General features: G+C 39.1%; 1 protein-coding gene across 7 annotated transcripts; it reads left to right on the top strand.

Annotated features, from left to right (window-relative positions):
* Positions 1-818: 818 nt before the first annotated feature.
* LOC110979043 (uncharacterized) lies at positions 819-23,436 on the top strand. Of its 7 annotated transcripts, XM_022234505.2 has the most exons (21): positions 821-1,295; positions 2,992-3,066; positions 6,108-6,136; positions 6,399-6,452; positions 8,049-8,199; positions 8,690-8,772; positions 8,968-9,051; positions 10,062-10,124; positions 11,108-11,455; positions 11,943-12,269; positions 12,624-12,800; positions 14,257-14,466; positions 14,706-14,836; positions 14,969-15,207; positions 16,091-16,128; positions 16,454-16,566; positions 16,987-17,087; positions 17,795-17,835; positions 18,364-18,420; positions 19,016-19,125; positions 20,080-23,436. In XM_022234505.2, exons 1-20 carry the CDS (start codon positions 1,124-1,126, stop codon positions 19,079-19,081), a joined length of 2,559 nt encoding a protein of 852 aa, XP_022090197.2. In that variant the 5' UTR covers positions 821-1,123; the 3' UTR covers positions 19,082-19,125; positions 20,080-23,436. The 7 variants fall into 7 exon arrangements, with proteins under 7 accessions (XP_087003194.1, XP_022090197.2, XP_087003193.1 ...); XM_087147068.1 differs by having other exon boundaries at positions 819-1,295; positions 11,961-12,269; positions 19,016-23,436; XM_087147067.1 differs by having other exon boundaries at positions 19,016-23,436.
* Positions 23,437-24,696: the final 1,260 nt, after the last annotated feature.

Below are 24,696 nucleotides of genomic sequence, written 5' to 3'. Positions count from 1 at the left end.
AAACAATCTTCATACATGGGTGAAGAGTACAGAGATACAAAAAAGTGATTCTAAGAAAATTTAATTTCCTGGTTCCTTTAACGGTAAAATATTATCTTTCAAAATTTGGTCAGGCCTTTGAATTCAAAGGTAGGTTTGTTCCAATAGTTGCTGTGCTCCTTTGTCATTGACCATTTTAAGTCGGCCTACATTTATGCATCGAGTGTTTGCGATATGATTTATTGAATGCTATAAAAACCTTTCAATTTTTATCAGTTGAACTAAACGATGTTAATGTGTATTTGACTTTCAACGAAAAAATCGCAAAGTTATTGAAAGCATTACTGTTACATTTCCAGTCATACAATGCCATAACTAATAATAATTAACCGTTAATTGACTCTTATTGGAAGCTCTAGCCTCGCACATGTAAATGTGTACATGATGTACGTCTTTATATTCAACATGATTTTTGTCAACCATTAAATTTAAGGGTGTGACTTTCCTTAGGAAGGGATTAGGCCTCACTAGTAAACTCTGAGCGTAGCGGCACTTCATCTGCTTTGATCCAGGCCACTGAATCCCGCAAACTTCAGAGCAAGAACATAATTATGTACATAATACATGTACACGAAGCCTGGGCCTACATTGTGGTCAATCTGACTGATGACGCTGTGAAAACTAAATGTTAGTTTACCTATAGCGCTTTTAAACATTGCACCAAGTACCACTTCCTATGTTTATTTCAAACCAGCGACAAGCGACACGAAGCAAGTTCGATTAGTCGGACGCCATCTCCGCTCTGTTAACTTTTTAATCGGGAAAGCAGAAGGAATCAGACATGATACGTGTACGCGCTGTAAGTACGTGTACTGCAGACACGTACACGTACGTGAACAAATTGAACCTGTAATTAAAAGTGCAGTGCGGAAATCCACAATAAATGTTCGGAAAGCATAGCAAATTAGGAACAATGCAACATTAAGGATGCATATTTTCCTAGCTTTAGCCTACAAGTAGTCATCACAAGTGTCTGGTAGCTCTAACACCGTCGTAGGGCGAAGGAAATCGGTACGACATTCTGGATTTGAAGCGAATAACTTTAGCGAGCCCCAACGTGGTTTTACCGGCGGGACGTAGCAGCATGATGGCCCGTCGAGGTAGCATGATACCCACATTCCTGGTCATACTTGGCCTGTTGTTTATGGGTTACGTGGGTATGTCGTATTGGCAGGTCCGTAAGGCCTTGGAAGAGACCAAAATTAAGGCAAAACAACACCAACAGCAGCAAGAATCTCTGACGGCGCAGCTCCAAGGTTTGTGGAAATGCCGAGTTCTTTCATCGTTACAAAGAATTATGAAATGACCTTGGCTGTACAGCAGGCCTAGTTCGTAGTTACTTACAATGTACAGCACTTAAAAGACTTAAGACCGCATGTTATTTGTTCACTAAGTTTCGAAGTTGTTGTCTACCTCTTTTGTCATGTTTTATCAATCTATCTGCACCATTGGAAACAGGCACCAGACCAGTTTGTAATGTCTGAATATGCTGAATGGATTATGGATCGTGCATTTTATTTTCTTTAAAAAATGCTCAGGCATGTTAGGCCAGGACATGTAGTTAGGAAGCCTTTTGTACCTACCAAATAAAAGGTCCACTGTACATCTATGGAAAGTAAACATTCTAATTTCAAGTGGTTGATGTGACCTCACTGTGGCCTTAAACATACCGCAAAGACATGAATTCGCACTCTTGATTTTCGATGTTACCGTATGCAGAAATGCACTGAAGTTACGTTTCTGGATGTCCACTGGACACAATCAGTTGATCTGCATGATCACCCGATCACTCTGCACCATTGGGTAATTTGGCATAAAATCTGAAACTTTACACGTACATCATTTTTTAAAACTTTTGAAGCCATGAAGTTGAAAGAGAAAGCCATTTGGCCATGATATGGTAGAATCATCCACATATGAAGTAGCAAAATCGACTGATCAAAAGATTGTTAACCAATTGTGCCCAACATAGTCCGACATGTAGGCCTGCTTGATATGGAATGAGCTACCAGATGAAAGTTTCCTTGAACAGTTGAATTTTAAAAATTTATGGATTGACCATGCTTATTGTACAGCGCCATAACTATAGAATTTGGAAGTCATGTTGTGGCTTGTATGTGTACTTCCAGAACTGTAAGGTTTATACAGACCTTTCAGATAGCCATGTACAAATTCCCATAAACACATTTTGGCTGTTTTGATTGAGCCAACTTACATGTACTCTTCCATCGCAGCTATCTGTGCAACCAAATTTCAAACATGCCGTCTTGGTGAAGTTAGATGTCAGATGGGGATGTTTATTCATGTTACAAATTACGATACCCCATTGGTTGAAGAGGCATGTCACGGGCACGTACCACCTGTCCACGAGCGTTGTGCCACCTGTCCACGAGCGTTGTACCACCTGTCCATGAGTGCTCTAATGGCCTCTAATTCTCGTTTTGGAATCACGCTGTAGCCACTGTGTTTGGACATCAGTGAGGCCCACTGGACATCAATTCTGTTATGACTGTGCACTACTACAGCCCATTAGTACACGCAAATGAAGTATTGGAAGAAAGTTAGGGGTGTAGGGAGGTTGGGGCAGACACTTTTGCCAGTTGCCTTACAGTGGTCCCCCTCTCCCAGCAGTCCCACTCAAGATACATGTACCTGTATGGGCATTGTCACTTCAGTTAGTGACAAAATCCCCACCCCAAGGGAAGCCATCCCATGTTGTGTGCCTGTTGATTGTGAGAAAATCCCCATCCTAGGAACAGGAAAATGCGAAGAAATATTGACGTTTGGTTTGTTTGGATTTGTGATTCTCAACTATGTACATGCACAGTACATGTATGGTCAGTCTGCTATTTGAGTGGCTCATCATTTATTTTCCTGTTTGAAACCATTGTTGGAAGTCTTCTGCATGACTGTTTATTGAAACCTACATTTATTTTTGCTTTTTATTGACAGTTGTGTATGAGCACAGATCAAGACTGGAGAAAATTTTACAGAATGAAAAGAGTGACCATAAACAAACAAGAGAAGGTAATGTGAGACGTTAGAGACCAGACTGAATGTGAAGATATGACACTGGAAATGTTCATCCTGCCAAACGTACCATTACATGTACTACAGGATTAAGGGAGCAAAGATGTTGAACCCCTACATGCCCTATCTGCCCTGAGCAGAAGCACCCCCTCATTGATTGAAAAGGGCAAGGTTGGTCGGGAGTGTTCATTTCTGTTTGTAGTGATGCGACTGCAATGTTGCGCTTCATAGTCATTCATGAACGAGCGAGGAGCCTCCGTTGCTCCGTGCAAAATTGCACCCTCTCTTGGTCCCGCTTGAGGCCATTGGTTACTGTGTGCTGTAAATTTATTCAGAGGGAGGGGGGGTCCAACTAGGGATGATGGACCCTCCATTTTTCAAGAATGAGAGGAGTGTGATGGGGACCTGCTTTCCCTTTCTTCCATCTGTAAGCATCTAAAAAGCCCTAAAATAAGTGACAGCCTTATCCCCCAGAAAGACCATAAAAGGTTGCCTGAGAAAGTTTCCATTTTTTGCCCCACCTCCAAAAGTTAGGTTTGGTATCCGCTCTTGGATTGTACTTACTGGTACATGTACCTGGTTGTCTGATGGGTCAAGTTCATGGTAGTGAACATGTGTGTACATCCATGTACCGGTATGTACGCATTCCAATGCTGCAACTTGTAGACATACTGTATATGAATAACGTAGAGGCAAAGTAAGAGGCCGTGAGGCCAGTGAGGCCGAAAATTCAGCAAACCGGTGAGCACTGTTTTTTCTTACTTTGCCCCTACATTACTGATCATCAGTGCTCCACAGTTAGCATTATACTGTACATGAATGTACACACATGTACATATCACATGTTGTATGTACATACATGTATATCTGTTCACATGTATTCAATGAGATGACCCTGTGTCAGAGATCATAAGGCTAACAACACACTTCCTGTCCTCAGATTGCACTGCTACAACTGATTGCTTCTGGGAGTAGTGCACCTGTCTGTGGGAAGTGGCTTCAATCATTAGCCATTGCCTCCCATAAGTGCACATTCTACAGTATATATCTAGTCATAGCCATAATGAAACCTACACATCTAGGCTTACATGCTACTTGGCAGAAGTGGGGGTCAGCAGCTTGGAAGGTCGTGCAGACACTTTTTAATTATGAGACTCTACTTTGGAGGGAGGGGAGGAGTTTTAAACATTTCGTGGGGGTGGTTATAGATTAAGGGGGTGAAAGTAATTAATTGTACATTTGTACATATCTGTGAGTGAATATGAAATATCATTGGGTGGGAAATACCATTTTCACATCTGACCAAAGACCCTGTTGAATACAAGTGCAGTGCATAAAAATCAAATGAGGGACCTACAACATTGTGCTTGCCTCATGAGGTTTGAAGTTTCATTTACCATGGATGTACATATGTTATGATTACCACTGCCTTTATTTTGAGTGAAGCTACACTTTGTTGTTTGCCGACCCCAACAAGCATGTGACCAATGCACCTGTTGTCCAAGCTCGTTCTAATTCACAATTGTTAACTCCATTGTTGGTTCATCAGCTTGCACAAAAGGTGTGGTCTAAATTGCACAAAATTTGTTGCATAAATGCTATTTATTGTACTGTATGTTATCACAAAATCGTCCGAACAGTGTTTACCCTTGAAATTGAAACGAATCAATTTTGTTTATCTGCTAACTGAATAGTATACAATGTATATTTGGACTTGAGTTGAAATGATAATTTATTTCAACCATGTACATGATCATTTTATGGCAATTCAACATTTCTGCATGTAACACTCCATAGACTGCTTTTTTTTACAAGTCTTTTGATGGGTGATTATAGAAAGACACAGGTGTTATTCAATTCCTCATTATAATATTGATCTTGGCTAAGGGTTTCTTTATAAAGAATTTCATTGAATAGCTGTATTTCCATTCTAGACCATTTTATTCAGAACATGGAAGGAATGTGCTGGGGTGTGCCTTGTTGTAGAGTGGGGTCTGTTTGTTTCATGCAGATCCGGATCATGATCAGTGATCTAACGTTGGTTTACTGAGACCAGAAACTGCCTAATGGATAGTGTGAGCCAGCTTTGGGATTACTGATCGCGATCCGGATCATGATCAGTGATCTAACGTTGGTTTACTGAGACCAGAAACTGCCTAATGGATAGTGTGAGCCAGCTTTGGGATTACTGATCGCGATCCGGATCATGATCAGTGATCTAACGTTGGTTTACTGAGACCAGAAACTGCCTAATGGATAGTGTGAGCCAACTTTGGGATCACTGATCGCGATCCGGATCATGATCAGTGATTTAATATTGGTTTACTGAGACCAGAAACTGCCTAATGGATAGTGTGAGCCAACTTTGGGATTACTGATCACGATCCGGATCATGATCAGTGATCTAACGTTGGTTTACTGAGACCAGAAACTGCCTAATGGATAGTGTGAGCCAACTTTGGGATCACTGATCGCGATCCGGATCATGATCAGTGATTTAATATTGGTTTACTGAGACCAGAAACTGCCTAATGGATAGTGTGAGCCAACTTTGGGATTACTGATCGCGATCCGGATCATGATCAGTGATCTAATGTTGGTTTACTGAGACCAGAAACTGCCTAATGGATAGTGTGAGCCAACTTTGGGATCACTGATCGCGATCCGGATCATGATCAGTGATTTAATATTGGTTTACTGACACCAGAAACTGCCTAATGGATAGTGTGAGCCAACTTTGGGATCACTGATCGCGATCCGGATCATGATCAGTGATTTAATATTGGTTTACTGACACCAGAAACTGCCTAATGGATAGTGTGAGCCAACTTTGGGATCACTGACCGCGATCCAGATCCATGTAAACAAACAGTCCGTTTGTGTTCCAATGCTTCAACAACTTTAAAATCATGTTTTGTAAAGCTTTGGTGGGATTTATGGGAAGGAATAATCCAGCCCATTTTATTTCAACCCTACCATGCCTACACATATCCGAACAAAAACTGACTTTTGATCATACATGTATCTTTCCTTTACAGAATTTGAAGATAAATTAGAAAAACAGAAGGTATGTAAAGAGTTTTTCCTTTTAAACTATTCATGTATTGTAATTATCAATTTTAGAATGTGCCATGAGCAGAAAGTTTAAATTAATGGAGAACTTATAACATCATTGAACTGTTACCACGGTTACAGTATAGGTCTTCATGAAATGATACAGCCTTTTCAACTTTGTCTTTTTGGGTTAAAAACAATGCATATCACTACCTTTTGCCCCAATTGTTAAATGTTTTCTTCTCTTTCTTTTTCCTGTCACCATGGCAATGCAGAAAGAGTCACAAAACCGATATAATGCAATCAATATTCAACACAAGATGCTGCAGGTTAGTGCTGAGTGTATTTATGGAGATGATCGTAGAGTATTGAAAAATAGAGAAATGGTGTCAGAAGTGGTCAACTTCTATTGGAATGTTTACCTACATCTATTTACGGTATGGTACCTCCATTGTAGTGATTTGTTAAAAAGTCTTACTTGTGAACAAATCATACAATGACCTGTACGTCAGCCTTCTCCTTTAGTCATTTTTATTCTTATCTTTGTTTTTTTGGCTGAAATAGAGTGTCCTTATTTGTTGTTCTGTCACACTGAATCAAAGCAGAAATTGCCACCTTTACATCTGTCTGAAGCAGTCCTAATAAATTTAGAAAAATAGTACACATAAATGTACTGTCTAGCCACTTTATATGAAATTGAGGGCTCTTTTTACATGAAGGGTTACTTTAATATATACACACTACAAAACTTAAGTCATGCAGAAAGTAATAAATTCCCCGTGAGAATAATACAACCACTTCCACCACTTTCCTTGGGGATTTTCAAGCCTTGTGATACATGTATATCAGAGGACAAATCTTGTGCATTAAGCATTGTAGCTTCATAGGTTAATACATTTTCCAAACAGTATGGCTCATTTCTTTTTCTTGTGAGACATAATGCGTGTGGGGGGGGGGAGCAATTTTCTTCTAGGGATCTGATGGGCCTTAACGGTTCCCTTGATGCGTGCTCCTGGGAATTCTTGAGAATATCAAAGAAGTAATTACAATAAATTGTCAGCTACCTTCTGGATTGTATTAGCCGTCCTTCTCTAGCATCATGCACTAAGAGAACGGATGGTTTTGAAGAAATTTGACAGGTGAAAAAGCTGGGAAAAAATGGACATATGAGACAATATGGGGTCAGATGGGTAGCTTTGAGTTACAGCATTTGAATTAACTTGGTCGTGGATTTACATAACATATCCTGTCCGTCTTGTTATCATGTCCTATCACAGGATTGGGTAAATGAAAACTCAAAAAATGAAGCTGTTGAGGTGTGTTTGACACAACCTCTTGCAATATTGTACACTTTTGTACAGGGAACTTTACCCAAACCTAAATCCAGTGCTGTTACAGGTCAACATGTAAATACTTCTACATTGTACTCATGACAGGTTTCTACACTTTCAAATTATTATTCAGTAGAAGGTGTATCCATCCTGCCATATTCTACTGAAGTCATACTTGTTCATGTACGTGTAGATAAAAGGCACTTGCAGGATAAGGTTTTATGGAAAAACCATTTTAATGTATGTACTATTATCTCATTGAAACTTCAGTGCTTTTGTTGAAATTATAAATCCATTCCTTATGAATTTAACAGGTTTTGAATTAATTGCAGTAAAGTTGAGGAGACTAATAAACTGCGTGTATCATTAGGTTGACTGCAATGATCTAACTAGCACACAATGGAATGTAGAGTGTGGCTCCTTCCATGAATTATCAAGTGCTACTTCAATAGGGTACACCGCATGTACATGTAATGCTCAAATTATAATGGTTCCTAAGTTCTACCAGACGCTTATACTTTATATGTGCCTACCTGTTCGCAAATTTGCTTGAAATGAACTTCGTTTGTTTCTTCCCATGCCTCTTCTTCTCAGACGCAGCATGAAGATTTGAAACAGGAGCTGGAAGATGTAAAACAGCAGCATAGTGATGCGGTGGTGCAACATGAGAGAGAGAAATACGAACATGAAGAGAACTTGACACGATTACAACGAGAACAAGAAGAGGAAGTTCATAACCTCAGAAGTAGGAGCTTGGAAGACTTTAATATAACTTTATTTCTGACATAAAACACAGAAGTAGTTTTGGATATTGAAAGAAAACTGTATTTCTAAAAATATCCGTCCATTTATTGAATGTTTAACAAACAAAAGGAAAGCAAAATCACCTCTTTCAGCTCCAGAGTGCAGAACAAAACCCTGATGAAATTACGAACATGTACATATATCACACAAGCAATCCAACTTCCACATTGCTTCTCCTGCCATAGCTGGCCAAAGTGTTTATTCATCAAGTTAATTGTAGGCCTGTTTTGGATTGGTTTGAGGAAATCAAATGCCTTGTCTTTTGTATATTATTTCTAAATCCATGCTTACTCCTATTTGCTGTAAGTTTATTTCATTCGCACATACGACATGCATTGAGAAATTTCCCAGCTTAGTGTCATGTGTATTTTGGATGAGTTATTTAGACTTTTTTCTGGAGTAAAAGGTTTTGATACTTCACATATTTCTAGTTCAACTTGCCTCGGCTCAGGAGGAACTGAACAGAATACGGAACCAACATGAACAGATGTCTGGAGTTCTTCAGCAACGTGAGGTTAGTGATGAGGATTCATTTTTTTCCTAATACACCACAGAGAGAATTTGGCAACAAGTTTGAGATTTCTCTCAAAGTAAAAGTGGTCCAGAAAGGAAGTACCCACTGCCAGAAAGACTAGACATGACATACATGTAACTCTGTAATGCGTACTAATGTATTGAATTCTTGTGACATATTGGTGATACTTTACAGCAAGACGTTCTTAATGCCAACGCTGAGAGACAACGATTGGAAGATCACATCTTAAAATTGAAGGGAGACATTGGACAGTACCAGGTAGGAGGCAATGGCTTTGTGATAGTCAAACGCTTCATCAATTTGAGTTGAACCAGCAGCATAGAAAGTTTTCTAGTAGTTTTTGATGAGGTCAAGTTAGAGTAGAGACAGTGTGTTCCTGTATGATGGTAAGAGAACTGATGTGATAGAAAAGGTAATGGATAGAACCTGTAGGTTGTTGGAAAATACTTTTTGAGTTTGTTTCTCAGTTTTTGATTTGTTTGGCATTCTGCCCAAATCTGACATTCATGTCTGCCAAGAACACAATTCCCATCCCAAATTGCATGTTTTTAATTGAAATTTTTCTGAAGGTTTTACATCTAACACTTAACCCATGGATTTAATCGAGACTACCATGTTGTCATAAGGCACATATATGTGAACATGTCTGAGCAGTTACTAGACTGAAATCTTCAGAATTTTTTGTTCTTTGCATTTTGTAATGAAATCTCTTTTGTTTTGAGATTTGCATGTACATGTGTGGCTGCAAATGTAACCCATGGGTGTAACAGATGTAACTTTGTACCCACTAAAACATGATTATAGATTGCATGATTAACCCTTAGCTGTGTGGTCTTGTATTTGACAGAATTCAATTTGACAGAAGTTGGATGCCTTCTTTAACCTCATTGCAAATTTGCATGTGCAATTTCCAAAGACTTGCAAAGGACTTTACATTTTTGTAGGCCATTTGTGTCCTAAGTCTTTCAAAATCTGGTACTCTCCAGCCAATTCTTGGAATAGAAACTGGGATTTTGATACATGACTTTGTTCAAAATCAAATAAGATCAGGTTTGGGTCTTTGACACATTTGAGAGTTTTAGGGATAATCTCGTCAAGGAAAAGTGTCTGGTACCTCGTCCCCTCCCACTTCACAAATTCACTTCCATGATTTTTAATGAGACTTTACTAAATGTCACAACTTTCACACCTTTTCATCTGAATGACACCTAACCTTTTATGTTGGTTCCTTTTTAGTTCACCCTTAATTTCTTATTTCTTATTGGCAGACTGAAAATGAACAACTTCATTATGAACATAAAAACCTACAACAAAAAGCTAAGGAATATAAAGTAAGTAAAGGTTAAGGTTGACGTGGCCTCTCCGTGGTTCATATGATGAGAAGAAGGCAAACCATATTAGACATGTTAGGTGTTGTGCCCAATGTAGATTGTTTGGCATGTACATGTATACCATTGGTGTAATCACATTTCATGTTGCTTTTAATGTCTAACCCTAACTCCCTGGGCCCTTTTTGCCAGGGACCCTCCTCAATCCTCCAAAATCCCCCAATTTGGGAGGGGGGAGATAATTGGATTCTCCATCAGTCCTCCAAATGTCTTAATAATCTTACTTGGAGGTATGCCTACTGCCTCAAAACTCTTTCAAAATCCTCCAGCAATTCCTGTCATAATGTTGCGGCAGTTTGAGTGGTGTTCTTGAGCACTGCAGTTAATCCAAAACAAACATTTGGATGAATTTATGCATGACTAAGCAAAAACAACACAAGGTCTAATCCATGATCTTCATTCATGGCATCCTTTGCAATAAGCCATGCACTTTTGCCATTTACCCTCAATCCTCTAAAATCCTCCAAAACCACCTGAAGGATTTTGGAGGATTGAGGTGGGTTAGGGTTAATACACTCCAAGAATTAACACAGCTTTGTTAACAACATCAGAATCAAATCATTTTATTTGACAACTAACTTTATCAATTTTTTCACAATTTGGATGAGTTTTCAGGGAACACATACATTAACATGCGTCCACCTACATGTATAAAGAATGCCCGCATGGCACCTCCAGAGAATTTTAAATTTCATAATTCATTCTTTTAAGTTCAAGCGCAAATCAGCATATACATGTACATGTATATTCATTGTGGATCAAAAAAAGGAAAAGTTAAGGTATACTCTTGTAGACACTACAAAAATAATCACAACGAATCTCATTGTCTTTTAAGGGAGCAAAACCATTCAAAATTATAAGGCACCACCAAATTGCTGCGTTTTTCAAGAGCTCCTAAATTTGTATCTGTCATTTTTCTCTACCAGCAACATATAGACCAGTTGAGTCAGTTAAATAGACGCAAGGCAGGCAATCAGCAGCAAGAGCAGTTTAACGCAAATGACCAACAGGAACAACTACCACAGCAACCTGTTGACCAACAGCAGGTGAACCAACAGCAGCAGCTGTACCAGCAACAACAGCAGGTAAATCCGCAGCAGCAGGAGAACCAGCAGCAACAGGTGAATCCACAACAGCAGGGTAACCAGCAGCAACAGGTGAATCCACAACAGCAGGGTAACCAGCAGCAACAGGTTCAGCTTGATCCATCACAACACAGACTTTACATCAAGTCACAACCAGAACTTGGAGCATATGACAAAATCAGACAGCAGGTGGGTACTGGTCTGGCCTAAACATCAGATGGCCATCTCTGAACAGCTCATCTAGTGCAATGAGAAAACTAAGTCAACTGTCAAAGTTGTGAAGGCCATAGTGTCTTCATTGATGGTGAAAATCCTTCATTTTCTATTCACAAGACATGTGAACTAGAGAGGACTCCATAGTTAGCAATGAAAGTTAACAACAGGACACTTTCCCAGTCTATTTTATCATCACCTGTTTCCATTTTGGCAATCAGTTCCTGCATTCATGTGTGAAAAAGGGTGACTTTCAGTGTGTCAGTAAGAGTCGAACCAGTTGGAGGCAGGGGTATGACACTTGCTCATGTCCAGTCATAGAAAGTGACAATGAAATTTCATAGTAATGTAGCACATTTTGACTGCCAATGAGCTTGTCTCTAAAGTTGAAAATTCAGTCAAATTCCAAACAGATGTTCACTGTTAATATTTTGTTCTCTGTATGTATGTATTAACGTTAAAGGAATTATTAAAACAACAGTATGCAATAAGACGGCAGCAGTATTTACAAAGGCAGCGGCAACAGCAGCAACAATATAACAATCAACAGCAGCAGCAATACGCTGGCCAACAGCAGCAGTATCCAAACATGGGAAATCAACAGCAGCAATTTGGAAACCAGCAGCAACAACAACAAGTGTATCAGCCACAGCAACAGCAACAATATCAGCATCAGCTAGCTGATCAGCAACAGCAGCAGGCCGCAGACCAACAACAGCAGGCTGCTGACCAACAACAGCAGGCTGCTGACCAACAACAGCAGGGTCAAGACCAACAGCAGCAACAGCAGGTGAGTTAATTGGTATTTAATCTATGTGAAAACTTATGCAAGACATCCTTCAGGTATTGCCCTTAATTGTTTTAGCTGTGCTGGCGTTATTTCCTATTTTCCTCTGTAGTTTTGTCGTGTTTTGTACCTTTGAAAGAATTCTCAGTGAAAAAAATTACTTGTAATCTGCTTCTTGTAGCTGTGGCAACAGCAGCCAAATTTGACAGTTTGACTGCACTGAAATGCAGGTAGATTACGTTACCGTGAAAACACTTTTCAACGTTATGGATTCAGTCCTAAGAGCCATAGGTGGACAAAAGTGGTTGAACTCTTCATGTTTGGGCAGCTTCAAGTGAACTGATCGTTTATGCTCAGGTTAACGAGAAAGCTGACAGAGGCAAAGACAACTTGAAGGAGCTACTCAAAAAGAGGGAACAAGAGAAGCGTTATTACCAACAGCAGCAAGAGCTGCTCCGAAAATATCAGCTCAAACGCCAACAAAACCGAGCCAATCGGCAAGCGGCAGCCAAGAATGGTAACACCAAGCGGCAGGTATCCAGACTGTGGATGGATAGAGGATATTGCGCTGTCTTGATGCACGCATGTCCGCTCATGCACTAACTTACTAACCCACAGCTAATGCATTCTTCAGTTGGCTTATCATTGTCCATAGAGATGGATTACAGGTTATGTTTGTTAAACATTCATCAACCCAACGTGATGTCTTTTGGCTAAACCAGACTTTTCTAAGAGTCAAAAAAGGGCAGTCTGATGTGAGAGAAAAAGGTCGCACACAACTCAAGCACAGTGTCAGCTTTTCTTCCTTTTGTCTTTAATAAGATTCCTTATCAAACTTCATTTTTGCTTAGCAAGAGAGTATCTGGTTCTAGCACTGTGTCACAAATTTCTCTCGTAAAAATGAACAAATTTCAGCTGAATGTTTGAAATGAATTTTATTTTCTCCAGTATATTGTAGGCTTCCGTATAACTGTGTTAGTTTGAGAGGCTAAATGTTCCATGTTCATGAAAGGCTTTTTTAGTTTTGGCTGTTTATCTTGCCCTTTAAGTCAATAACATAATTCAGTTTCCATTTTAGAGCTTTGAGTTCCTCATGGCTAGTCACAATGAGAACAGAAACCAAAACTACACACATAACATCTTCTGCATGCTTTTGTTTGTGTATCAATGCTTTTTGATATTTAAGTGGTCATATCCTTGAGACTTTGTAGATTTTAATTATGACCAGCCACTCAAATTCAAAGTCCCGTAATTTATTGTTCTGTTCTGTAACACACCATCATTAAACACACAGTAGTGTTACAATGCCTTATTAATGTTCATAGATGTAGTAGCTTGCAGGAAATAATCATGTAATGTCCTTTTAATGATGGAAAAATCATTGTGCACCTGCCAACACTGACAAGGAAATGAACGGTGATTTTTTAGAGCATCCAGCTTTGCTTTAATGCTTCTTATTTATTAAAATAATGCCATGTCCTTGTCTATCGCCACATGTACATGTTATGTTTCTGTACCTGTCTGTGGTTGCCACTTGTATACTATGGCAACCTGTGTAATGTACATGCAGCCACCTGATCACCTCTGCATGTTGGCAGCCTGTGTAAAGTGGCCATCTTCTCATCAATTTGGCCGCCTGTGCATTTTGACAGCCTGTGGTTACCTGTCTACCGTTTCCATTTTTTCATTACAGTCACTCATCCAGTGTTTGTATTAATACAGCATTACTGGTTATTTTTTACTCAGCCATGCAACTGTTTGTCCATTCTAGCACCTGTTAATTGCAGCTATGTACCTGTTTGTTATAACTTCCCTTCTCAACCAAATGATTTTTCACTTGTAAATACTGTAAATTTGAAACTTGTCTATGTGTAGTTGTAAACCCAGGTTGTTGCTTATGCTGGATAACAATGTTGTCATCTCAGATGGGCTGAGCGTCGTGCTAGAATTTCAAGAATCCCTTTGTCATATTTTGTTTGCTTATTCACAGCAACTGGCTCGGAGGATTGAGCCTAATGATGAGGATGACCTGAAAGAGGCTGAAGAAGACAGGGTCCGTCGAGAGCAAGAAGAGCGACGGAGGGAGGAGGCTGAACAACAGCAGAGAGAAGCTTTACAGAATCAGGAGCGAGTCATGAAGGAGCAAGAGATAAGAGACGAGCAGGATGCGGAGAGGCGTAGACAGGAGGAAGCCCAACAGGTAACAAGGAGGAATGAACGCAGATTGTCTCTGAAGATAAAGGTTTGGGAGCTCAGAATAGATGGAGACTGATGAGGAATGTTTGGGAGGAGGAGGACCCTAAGCATTCACCTCTCACAAGTTTATTCATTTATTTGTTTTTGTTAATTTAACACTGATGCTCCACATCCTCGGATTTCAAGTTGGCAACATTTTGTGACATCACCTATGTAGTCAAATCAATGAATTGTTGACTGTAGGAGCAACCTGACGGTGGTGGGGAGAACCATCCAGATGAGACAAATGAAGGACAGCCTGGAGATCCAGCCAAGGACAATGCCCAGCAACAAGGAAATATATGGGAACAAAACAGGCAGAAACTATTCAACAAGTGAGTCAATTTCTCACCTTTTACGGATTCTATTGACTGTTGGTTTTAACACTTTGTGATGAAACTCTTTAGAGTAGTCGTAAAGATATATCAACCACTCTCTGGCCTCTCTGTTCCCTCATCTTGCTGAAGGCAAGATGACATGCGGAGGCAAGGAATGGGATTTCAACAGAAGCGAGCTGAAGATCAGCTAGCAGAAGAAGAACGACAGAAGGCAGAGCAAGACGCACAGCAGCAGGTGGCTCTACAGCCTCAACAAGGCGAGGATGAAGCCAGGAATGAGGGAGAGGAAGATTATGCTGCCAAGATGCAGAAACAGAGAGAAGAAGAAATGAAGAGAGAACATCGCAAACGGCTAAGATTAGGCAAAGGTGAGACCTAGCCAAGAAAGTTATCTGAAGATTCCAGAATTTTTTATTCTCTCAGAGTAAAATGGCGCACTCTTTGTATTGTAACTTTTCCTGGGGCATCAAGCCTTACGTACAGAAACAGTGGCAGGGCTGTACCTATCCAATCCTGAAGTACTGTATCTTTCAAATTTAATGGAATTTCAAAGATTAGGTTTGGTAAGCTGCGTGGATAAATATTCCTCCTTTGTACTTTGCAGTGTTGTAGTTGAAACCAGTCACAAGTCACAGTGAACAATGACAAAGGAATGCTTTGTTGCAGTTCAGTTGAATAGCTTGTGACTTGAATTCAGACTGGAGGTCTTGTGTTGGTCTTAAAGTTTCTTCTGTTTGTCTCAAGACTCAGTTGTTACGTGTACACTGGGTACCTTGTGGTTAGATTGGAAAGCACATCCCTAGCAATGCACGTTTACCTGATAAAGAGAAACATCTGTTCCAATTTATTTAGGTCAATTCACATTAAAGACACACTCTCCTCCTACTGGCTTGCTTCCTAATGCACTCATAAAGAAGAAAAATCTCTTCCATTTTATTCAAGTTAATTCATAGACACTGACTTCATACATGTAAGGTCACTTAAGTCAACCTTGACTCCACAGGCTTCGTGCACATTGCTTCAAAGATTGCGAAGGGCATGGTGCCGGGAACCAACATGGCACAGCAGAATCGTACTCGTGGGAACGAGGTTGCACTTTAAAACTAGCTGCTACAGTACAAACCTCATACAAGATAACTGTGTCACAGTATAAGTAGCAAGCCATTGTTAATATTCTGCTTTTTCCTCTTTTCCGTTCTTGATCTGATTTTTTGGATATCGATTTCTTATCTCGTTTGTCTTTTTTAACAGGTAACATGTTTGAGAGAGTTGGTGGTGCAGGCCAGAAGGTAAGCTGAAAATATCCATCATTTTTCTCAATTAATAAAAAAATTATTTTCTTTCAATTGTTTAGCCCAGTATCTGTTTTGCTGGATATCTTCTTGAAGCTACCGAAATCCACATTAAGTGTAACCCTATATAGGTACTTTCATGGCCAAACCCATTCTCTTTATCCAGAAAAGGTTCGCCATTGAAAGGGGAAGTAAATTTTAGGTCAAGAAACGTTGGTGTTATTCATTGGCAGATCACGAAGGTGTGTTAGAACACATCACAATTTTCTTCGTGAAAAAAAAAAATCATCCTTTCCTGTACTCATTTCCTGTCTGCTTTTAGCCTAACCAATGGGATGAGGAGCAACAAGAAATCGATATCAACAACGAAGATGGGGAGGATACTGAAGATAAACAATATAACGAAGATGACAGAGATGAAAGCAACGTTCAGAAGTCAGTACAACTCATAAACAATCTCTAGAATCTCATTTCTCATTCAGCCTTAGTTTTGCTGTCAGTGTAATTACGTGCTTGTGCCTTGGGTTCAGGTTTCCTTTGACATAGAAAAGAGAATCTTCAATTTTAGACGTGAAAAACAAGACACAAAGTCTTCCAAAATCAATAATGATCCCCCAAAACCGATCCACACAAGCTGAGGTGTCAGGGACACCATAAGATAAAAATACTTTGAACTAAACCGATTGACCCCTACACCTTTCTGCCACCTCCTAGCCAAGATCCCAAGGGGAAAGCAAGGATCAAGTTAGGTGCAGTGTGCTTTTTTTTCTGTAGAAGATATTTTTTTCCAACTGATATATTTTCTTGCAAAGATTAATTTCTTTTTGGGGTCTTTGATTTTGATGTAAAACACAGAAAACCTGAGACTGGTAACCAAGTCCAAGCGCCTGGTGTTCACATCGGTGATGTAGACAACCCAGATGTTGACGAGCAAGTGCAGTTACCTGACCCTCAAGGTAAGTAGGAATTGAAATTTGCAATTAGTCATCACATGGTCCTTTTACCAAGCATGATTTGACAAGGATAACAAGCATGATTTCCCTTGCCATAGTGTTGTGATCAATACAAGCAATTCACAATACAACGTGCCACCAAGAGTTTGCCACAGACAGGCCACTTGTCAAGTTTACAGTCAACATGGTGCTGCGATTAAGCGCACTTCGTACATAATTTGGGGATATTTGATTGAGGCATTTCCTGTACTACACAAAACCATTTTGATTACCTAACACCTGTTTGCAGTAAGCAAGTTTGAATTTTTAACCGAGATAAATAAACGTTGGGAAAAAATTCAAGTTTTTTGCACACAGCGCAGTAATAGCAAATGAGACTTCGTCGATTATCCCATAATGCACTGAGAGAAGGCCTCTCCATGACAACTTCTTGGTGGCACCCTGCATTGTGAATTGCCCATATTGTGTATCAGACCTTATGACCTGAGGTTTCTAGCAAAGTCCTCTTTGTGAGCACGACTTTCAAAAACAAACCAAACTTTGGATATGACTGTCAACTACAGCAACCTTATCCTCAAATCTAATTTAAAATGAAAAAATGTAGGTATATTTAAATGCAGTAACAAATTGAGGAATAATAGTTTGTTTTTGAGCTGTACATACTTCATCATCAAATCATGCTGAAGAGTATTTGAATATTTCCTTTTCAGCTTTAGTTCCAGCCCATCAAGAGGATAATGTGTTTAACCAGGTAAGGTTATCAACCAAAGTTCTTCTTGCTCATTAGTCAATTCCACCTGACCCCCAGGTGCCCAACTTAACCTTCAATTTGTCCCATTTTTTAGCTAAGAAGACCACTTCAACTTCTTTTGGAGGCTCAAACCTAGTCCAATCTACTGCAGATCAGTTCGGCACAGACCTATGTAGATCAGTATACATCTAAAAAATTACTTTTACGTCAGATATTTAGTTTTGTCTCCCAACATGCCAACAATATGCCACTCCTTATCCTTTGATCCGACAGAATCCAAAGTTGTGTAAATTAAAATACAGTCATCAAATACCAACTCATGAACCAAATTGGGATTCAGGGAACATTTCTTGACTTTGTACCTTGCATTTTGGTAGTGTAAATGCATCTTTTAGGTAGACTTGAATCAAGTCGTCACAGAGATCCCAATTTGAGTCAAGTCTATCTTTTAGGGAGAAAATCTTATCACTGAATCTTAGGAGTAACCTTGTTAACTGGACTTGAAAAACTCTCGTCATTTGTTCATAGTGGAAGGCACCAGAGAGATATTTTTCACTCGATGATGACCAAGATTTAGAAAGTGAAGTAAGATTTGGGGATTCCCCGTGGAATTGTTTTGATGTTTCTTTGATTCCATATCAAATGCAACAGCATGGTACAGCACATTATGACTGAGCAGTGACTTGATTTATTAATCTGTGTGTACTACATTTTTAAGTTTGGAAAGTTTGCTGTGCTTAATCATGGATATTGTTTGAAGTGACAGTGTTCGCCTGAAGGATTATAATCATTTGCATTTTGGTTTAACAAAACAGTTCTATGAATTAGAAATTGCATGTGTCAAAGAGGGTTGCCTGTCGATTGGAATGGGTTGATCTGTACGATCTTGCTGTAAGATTATTTGCATTCAGTTTATGATTTCTTGTAAGAGTAGTGTCAATTATCAACCTGCCTGCCATTGTAAAACAGGTGTAAATACCGAAACATGGAACAGCTGTGCATCGATGCCTTACATTTAGTTTTGTTTTAATTTTGCATTGTGGAGAGTGACAATATTCTAAGAATTGGCGCTTGAGTGGCAGTCAAATGAGATGAATGCTGGACTGTAGAACTCTGTACAAAACGCAGAAGTGTAACAGAAAAATTGAGTTATAACAAATGGTTTGTGTTTTTCAAACAGGAAACTGAGAGGAGAGCTGGAAAGCATATAAATGATGACAATGCTGAAAGGGAACGGGAAATTTGATGAGATGAGTGTTGACAGAAGGATCATGACAAAATGCAAGGAAGGTACTGGCATCATTACTGATACACTGATGCGTTGCCATGGAAATGCTGCCTATATTTTCCGCATGCCTCAATTGCCTTAGATATTTAACTTATGGTGTTGTGGAAAAGATTTGGAAAAAGCAATACAATTCTTGAGATTCAAGTATTTACTCTGAAGACATCGCTTCTTGTGAATTGGCTTTAACCACTCGGTGCCGGGGTTTCCGGAACCGGGCACCTTGGGTTTGTATGCATAGCCGGGGTGCCCGAAATTGGACAAAAGAGCTGGGCCTTGTGACAAAAAATGGTACTCGGAACAAAAGACCAAGCTGCTGGGATTTGCCATAATTTTACAGTTGGCATTAGCGGAGGTAATCCGTCATTATTTTGAAACAGTATACCTTTGTTTGCGGCATTCAGCGCCCGCGGATTATCAGCGGGGAAAAAAATGCTCCAGCACTCTAGCTATGAGCGATAAAGTACCACTGCACACTTATCCAGCCACATTTGAAAAGACGCCACTGGCATTCAGCAACGCACTGGGCCAATTTCGGGAACAAAAGAAATTACACAACACCGCACAATCTAGGCTCTCTTTACTAGGCAGCAGGCCTGGTGGAAAAACTTGGGCCTCAACGGAGGTTGCCTGTCAACTTAGAGTAGCCACCAGACAGTCATTTGTGTGGGTGTAAATATCTAGTAAATGAACTTATGAATTTTTTCAGATTTTTGAATAAGGAAAATATGGAAAAATTGCCCGGCAGTGCATATTACATTTGTAAATTCCATCCGGCAGCCTGTGGTTAAAACATCCCCCTTCACCAGGCGGGAGGGAGCTTATGAAGAGCAAAGGGTATTTCTAGACATTAAGTATTTTTAATGTTTTGAGAGGAAGTGGGATTTTGTTTTTCGCTGTTTGTTTTTTAGTTACTTTCAAGAGTTAAATATTGTATGATGATTTATTTTTGAATACAGATTGCACGTCAGGATGCTCCTGTTTGCCTTGGGAATAATTGGTTGGCTTATTACCTCTTAATTAAATTCTCAGCTTAGTACTTAATAGTCCGTTGCTATGACAAGCATTTTGGGAGGAATCTCATCATCCAAGGCATCTTTTGCAAGAACCTTCCTTAATCCTCAAAAGTCCAACACTGCACATGAACTCTGTGGCTTTACTCGTTGCAGTGGGACTCTGAAGAAATGTCAGAACCCACACAGGTGGATTGGTAGTGCCTCCCTCAATCTGGTAAGATCCTCTAAAATGTGCTGCTACACTTTTGAGGATGTCGTTGGATGAGAGGGACATTTAAGGTGACCTGATTTTGTAAGTTTAGTGATGTTATGCTGTCTACTAACTATTTATTCAAACTGAAAAATATTCACTCAAAACTGCCAATGTGTTATCTGTTACCTGCTTGTATTATGTTGATCTCCAAATGTAACAGTAAGTGTTTAAGGCTGTGTCCGAAATTGCTTTCGGGGCTACAGCTATGGCTGTTGTCACCGTTTCCCTGCATCTTTTCAATGGGTGCAGACCTAGACATAGCACTAGAGAAAAGCCTTATTCATCAGGAAAATGTTGGGCACCATGATTGAAAATTGGTTTGATTTTGCCTTGTCAGTTTTCAAATTTATTTGTATAAAAATGAAATGATCTCAATTCGTTTCAATCACATCACATCTTGTAAAGAATTCGTTTCAAAAGGAAGTAATCAGTGTTGTATTTGAGTCCGTCATAAGTCCCTGCCAGTCCTGTATTAAAGACCAATCACAAGTCATTCAGTCTTAAGCCAATTCACAAGCTATTCAAATGAGCTGTGACAAAAGCATTTTTCTATCATTGTTCACATTGTTACTTACGACTGCCTTTGTGACTGAACGTGTGACTGGACTTGTGAAGGACTCAACTACAACACTGAAAATTATGATATGAACCAGAAGGTTCTTAACCATTGTTAGTAATTTGATAGGAATAGGTACCTTCATGAGTGTGTAAACACAGAGTGTAATACCTTAAGAAGTTGTAGATATTTTATTTCATTCCAGTTTGTCCATGGAATTTATATTCTTTATAATGTTCACTTCTAAACCTAAGCATTTTAATGTTTGTCAGAGATTTTCAAATGACAGCTTTTGTGTCAAGGATAATTTTAGATACTTGCATGTTTGATTGGAATATCTGTAAGTGCTTTGTGCATTTCTACAGCTTGTATGTAAGTTATGCTGATTTTCTTCAGCCAAATGAAAATTGACTGAATGTAATCTATAAGATGACTACGTAGACATGTTCATGTAGTATATTTACTCCTGTACAGTCAAACTTCGTTAATAAGTGGACTCTCAATACAGCATTCAGTTTATAACAAGGGAATTTTTAGATCCCAATCCTTTGTTATTCTCTGTATTCACTTCTAATAATACAAGGGACCTGTTTCAACAAAGTAATCCACAAAGTCCAAAGGATTGATCTTCTTATTAAAGAGGTTGGACTGTACTAACTCATCTGTCTGTCATTGTGTGTAGTATGCATGCCTGTTGATTGCCTCTCCTCAGCAGATTTCTAACCTTGAGTAACTGCTATGCAAATCTTTATCCATGAGCATTTTGCTAAAATGATGTCTGAATCTGCTGTAATCTGCTTCTATAATGTTAACTATTGACACATTCTTTTCACCTTAAAATGAGGACACCAACAAGCTCTCAAAGCTATGTACACATGTAACACTCATGACTGGTACCCAGCTATTCTTTGCTTATTGCATAAATTTGCATACCAGCATTGTCTGTCCAGAAGCACAGTGACATTGGTATTATTCACAAGTCGACCGTATTGAATTGAAAGCAAGATAATTTTTTTAGTTTAGAAACTTAAAAATAAAAGCTGTGATATCAAAAGTCATTGCAAATTACTGTCATGTCATTTACACTGGTGAATAGTTTAAAATTTGTGATCTAGCATTGTATTGAAATGTTTTGAACCAGATTTTTAAAATATGAAAGTGAGGCTTGGAACCCAAAATAGTCTGGCACCACCCCATTCAACAGATTACAGTGAATACGATATATTCAGGACACATGACCCAAAATGGCTTCTTTGTTATAAAGTCTGTCGTTTCCGGGTGTTGCTCTGTAGCAGATTGAGAGACTGTGGACCAGTTATCATCAGAACAACCTTTCTTGTTAAGGCATACTCATAGAACTCTTAGGCACTAGGCTTATTACTAAGTTAGTGAAACTGAAAATATATTTTTCTATCCAAAGTTTTCCCTCACTTGTTACTTAGATTACTTTTTTACTTTACTTTTTTAGCTGTCACTGTACACTATATTTGTAATTTTTTGCTTAGATTTGTTAGCATAAAACTTGATTTTTTCCCCCACAACCTGTAAAACACCCATTGATGTATGTTTTGGTCTTTAAGTTTTACTTGTGTTGTGTAGAAACATGAATGGTGACTACTTTCATTGTGAAAGTAAAGAAGATTGTAATAAATTATTCAAAGTGTTTAGAATGCATTTAGTGTATTAATTGTACATCTTAATCAGAGTACATGTAGAATGTTTTTTGGTTTACCTCTGTAAAACCGGGATTTGACAAAACCTACAACAGTGTAATTATCTAGATAGGACTGTTGAAGTCTTTCGCTTTGCGGTTGTCATAGTGTTAACCTGGGCATTTCACATCAGTTTAATAAGTATTTTATGTATGTGCTTCACTTGGTATGATTATGTGATTTCAGAATTCTGCTGCATTATACCTTACACCTCTTTAACTTGTTTGCTGTAAGCTGTAAGTTAAAGAAGTCAGGTTCACAGTGTTGGTGGAATAGAGAACCAAAGTTTCCTTTTTTTTAGTCTGGGAGTGAGTTCGGAGTTTATAAAACTAAACGCAAACTGCCTTCTATACAGAAAATCTTTGTTTTGTAGAAAATATCATATATTAGGAGAAATATATTCCTTGATACCAGAGACCAAGTGTTGATTTGATAAATAAACCGGTAATTTTGAATCACTTGATTTACGCGCAAAAAGTGTAGCTGCAAACCAATCATAATGTTCAAATAGATGATTGACCATTTCGCTGTATAACAACATGACTACTTAGGTGCATAAATTATTTTGTTGGTATACCTCTGGAACGGATTCATGTCAGTTGCCCCTTTCACAACTAGCAATTCCTTTGTAGGTCTTTTGTGTTCACTTCTTTTTTAATCAACACAACTCGCTTGTAAATGACTATTATCCAATGTACATTTTTCCGTGCTGTATAGCCTTGATTTTCAGACTTGTCTTACTGAATTTGAATAAAAACTCATTTTTGTTCTTGAGGGAATCTGGTTGAGTTGTGCTTAGTTTTTAATATTTGGAAGAGTTCAAACTGAATTTGTGACAATAAGGGCACTTTATCAGTGGAAAAAGGATAAGAGCCAATTACAGAAATGAACTTGTCAGAATACATATAAAACCAAACATAATCTGTTATCGAATTAACTCCACTTTTCTCCATTCTAACAATCAGAGATGCTGGGAGCAGAAAACTTCATGATCAGGGCGTTACTTTTCAAACCGAACCGTAAAAAAAACACATCAAAGTTTAAAATTGGTGTCACCCAAAGATTCAAATATCACGCAGAGAGCTAAACATTCTCAAAGCAATACGGAAAGTTACTTACTAAAAATGGCAATGGAAATCCTAGCAGACGAAACGGCCCCAATTGTAGAAAGTCAACACCTTTTGGCGCTCGTGTATTAAGCAGGTGCAAGAGCGTCTTGTGATTGGCTGAAAGTGGCATGTCACAGGCGCAGTCATCATTTCGGCGCAGTGTCCAGAAGTTGTGACTGAGGCTTGATATATAGCGCGTGCACCTATGACGGCAACTTAGCCAGAGGCTACAATCTTTTGCCATAGTTTACGCGTAATACTCCTTGCCGCAGCCAGATGTTTTGGAACACCAATTGCATCCTCGTGTTTTAAATTCGTCGCACGAGAACACCCGCCATTTACGGTTACGTAGAGAGGTCGTAGTAAGGACGGGGGTCTCGATAGTAGATAGTTTCGGCAAACAACGCTGATGTTAGGATGCGAAGAACAGAAATTTTCTTCACGGATAGGCCAACGTAGGAACAAGAACACAGGTCTTACTCTTTGTGCGTTTTGGTGCAGGTATGCTGGTATCAACGCTATCATGGCTGCTCAGATTTACTGGCCTGACTGTGCGCTCCTGCGGAGCCATACTCTTTATGGTTCTCATTATTACTGGCCGACAGAATGGAAGTAAAACTCGGTATAACAGCTTACGAGCAAAGCCTCTCTTCACCATGGATAGCATCGAGGTTGTGGGTAAACAATTCAATTTGGTAAGTTGAAACCAAAATAGGGCCCATTCTCACTGTCAGACATCCAGGAACTTCTGTACATTACTGAATAACGAAGGATAAATTTGCCCATTTGCCGGGTGTTTAAGTCCCTAGTGACATCATGCCGACCGCGAGAATGTAACTTCAAAATAGGGCCTATTTAGTCGACTGAAGAATGTATGCAAACGATAAGACCATCTAATCCTAGACAGATTTTTACATTTGGGCTGCAATT

This window comes from Acanthaster planci, linkage group LG16 (genome assembly GCF_054643075.1).
Source record: "Acanthaster planci isolate LZ-2023a linkage group LG16, COTS_SCS, whole genome shotgun sequence".
NCBI lineage: Eukaryota > Metazoa > Echinodermata > Asteroidea > Valvatida > Acanthasteridae > Acanthaster > Acanthaster planci.
This window is presented reverse-complemented; position numbering and strand designations above follow the sequence as displayed.